This window comes from Etheostoma cragini, chromosome 8 (assembly GCF_013103735.1).
Source record: "Etheostoma cragini isolate CJK2018 chromosome 8, CSU_Ecrag_1.0, whole genome shotgun sequence".
NCBI lineage: Eukaryota > Metazoa > Chordata > Actinopteri > Perciformes > Percidae > Etheostoma > Etheostoma cragini.
The window spans coordinates 5,767,608-5,769,959 of NC_048414.1; the positions used below are offsets into that span (position 1 = coordinate 5,767,608).

Here is a 2,352-nt window from a genome sequence, read left to right on the forward strand (position 1 = left end):
ATATATATATATATATATATATATATATATGTATATATATATATATATATATATATATACACACATACACACACACACGTACATGTATATATGAAATCTGTTTTTTGTAAAAAATCAGTTTCATTGTTTTTTACCTGCCTGTTTTACCTGTCTATTTTTGTTATTTGTGGAAATTGTGAAAAAAGTTTTTTATAGACAATTAAAAAAATAAGTGAATATAGAAAGAACGATTCTAGATTTAAATGAAATCCAATGTTACAAATACAATATCGGCCCATAAAACAAGATCAGCCAGACATATGGCTATCATACCAACATATTAAGGTGGTATTGTCATGAGGAGTAAAAAGAAAACACTCACCATTTCCAGACTTTCACCATATCATCTAGTGAGCCCGTGACTATAGTTTCTGTCCCATCCGCCTCACTTTTACCCCACGCTGCTGTCCATATAGCATCATCGTGTGCTAAGAGGAAACAAACAGGTGAAAACCCTGATGATAGAGTGAGTACAAGCAGTATTTCACACCTGAAATTAGCAGGGCAGATGACAAAAGTATTTAAAGGATAAGTCAGACATAATTCGATGTCTGTGTTATAATCAACCAATCCCATGGAAACACCACCAAAACCAATTATTTGTTAGTATGATTCTGAGTACTTTGTAGCTTTCCTATCCTGTCTGTAGTTCTCAGCTTCAAACCCATATGTCTCTACTGAAAATGTAAACCATTAACCAACAGATTACATGTACAAAGTTTCAGTTGTCAGTAAGTTTTTTGGCAAATGTTCACAACAGCATTTTTAATAAATTTTGGTGAAAAGTGGCTGTCTATGGCACAGGGAATATGAGGCTTTGGCTACACAAACAATACTCGTTAGTAAAAAGTAATCTTTTAAGAGTTTTGTGACAAGAAAGACAAGAAAAATGTAGGGGTCATTTATTTGACCCCTTTTGCAATTTTGTGGCAATTCTTAATGTTGTGGGTTCAAGTGGTCTGAGAGAAAACTAGACTTTTACATCTTTAAGTCTTATGCTGAGTGGGAACAACAAACAAGACAAAATGAAGTAGTGGTAGTAGTTCTGATTAACATGACATACTGTGGAAATCATTACCAGTTACTTATTAAGTTATACTTATTTCTAATTCTACGGTGAGATGTGTTTATACATAACGTCACTCACCGTGTTCTTGCTTGAAAAGAATGCTATACTGAAATCAAAATACAAGCTTACAGTTAATCTTTGAGTTCTTTCACACAGAAAACAAACAAAGCGAGGACATGTTGAGTGTAAATATGAACACATTTGAATTTGTTTCTTACTTGAGTGCTCATTTTTTTGGTCCTGGGAGTCTGAAAGCCAGTTAGATTACCTTAGTACCTTTAAACAAAATTAGAGTGTGTTGACAAAGCAGGGCATGTTTATTTTTGACTTTTAACTCATTCTTATTGTTGACGTCGGTTTAGCTAGCTATATGTGTAGAGCTGCCACAGCTAGTGACAGAACAAACACATGAACAGCTAATTAAACTAAAGGTTAAAAGCACAGTATTGCAGATGCACACATGTAAAAACGCCGGCTAACGAGAGCTAGCTCTAACTAGCAGTGGTTATCATAGCAGGTTAGATCTGAAACAAAGTGCAGTTTGCTGTTTTAACAGTAACCCGAGCATCGGGTGGTCACCCAGTTTCTGTATTGACGATAGACTATTTAGCTATGATATAATAATATGCACCCACGTACCTTCAAAACTCCTAAAAGTATGCTTTATTTAATTTCTGAAGCTCAGTGTTTTACATGTGAAACGCCATGACAAAATTCGGCGGAATTTCCGGTCACCGTCTTCTTCGTTTATGAAATAACGGTTTGCAAATAACCTATGAAGCGCACTATTGCCTCCAGCGGATCTGTGGAGGAAAAGAACAATGGAGTTGAGATTGCAATTTATACAGAAAGGACATCAGTGCAAATCTCCTGACAGCCTGGGTAAAGAAGATAAAGGATGTCCTATTTAATTCAATTAAATTGTATTTATAGTATCAATTCATAACCAGAGTTATTATTTAGAGCAGTGTATTTGTTAGAATTCTTTCGAATGTGATCATTTCCACCTTCACAATGCTAAAACCCTGGATTCGAGTCTGACCTGTGACGATTTCCTGCATATCTCTCTCTCTCTCTCTCCCCCTTTCTCACTTAGCTGTCCTTTCAAACATTACAGCCGGAAAAGCCCAAAAAATAATCTAAAGAAAAAACTCCATTGGGCCCCATACAAACTAAATATACTATATTTAGGGTTGGCAGATACAGACATGGAAACCAGTCACTTCTATTCAACAGAAAAAAAC

The 2,352-nt window shown here is 35.3% G+C and overlaps 1 protein-coding gene across 1 annotated transcript in view; it reads right to left on the reverse strand.

Moving 5' to 3' along the window:
• The window catches only part of wdr61 (WD repeat domain 61), an 8,274-nt gene extending 6,402 nt beyond the window's left edge, over nt 1-1,872 (reverse strand). The window contains exons 1-4 of the mRNA XM_034879238.1: nt 1,748-1,872; nt 1,327-1,384; nt 1,187-1,214; nt 362-467 (exon numbers count right to left, since the gene is read on the reverse strand). Coding sequence (XP_034735129.1) covers nt 362-467; nt 1,187-1,214; nt 1,327-1,338 — 146 coding nt within the window. The 5' untranslated portion in view covers nt 1,339-1,384; nt 1,748-1,872. The remainder of the gene's footprint in view (nt 1-361; nt 468-1,186; nt 1,215-1,326; nt 1,385-1,747) is intronic.
• Nucleotides 1,873-2,352: the final 480 nt, after the last annotated feature.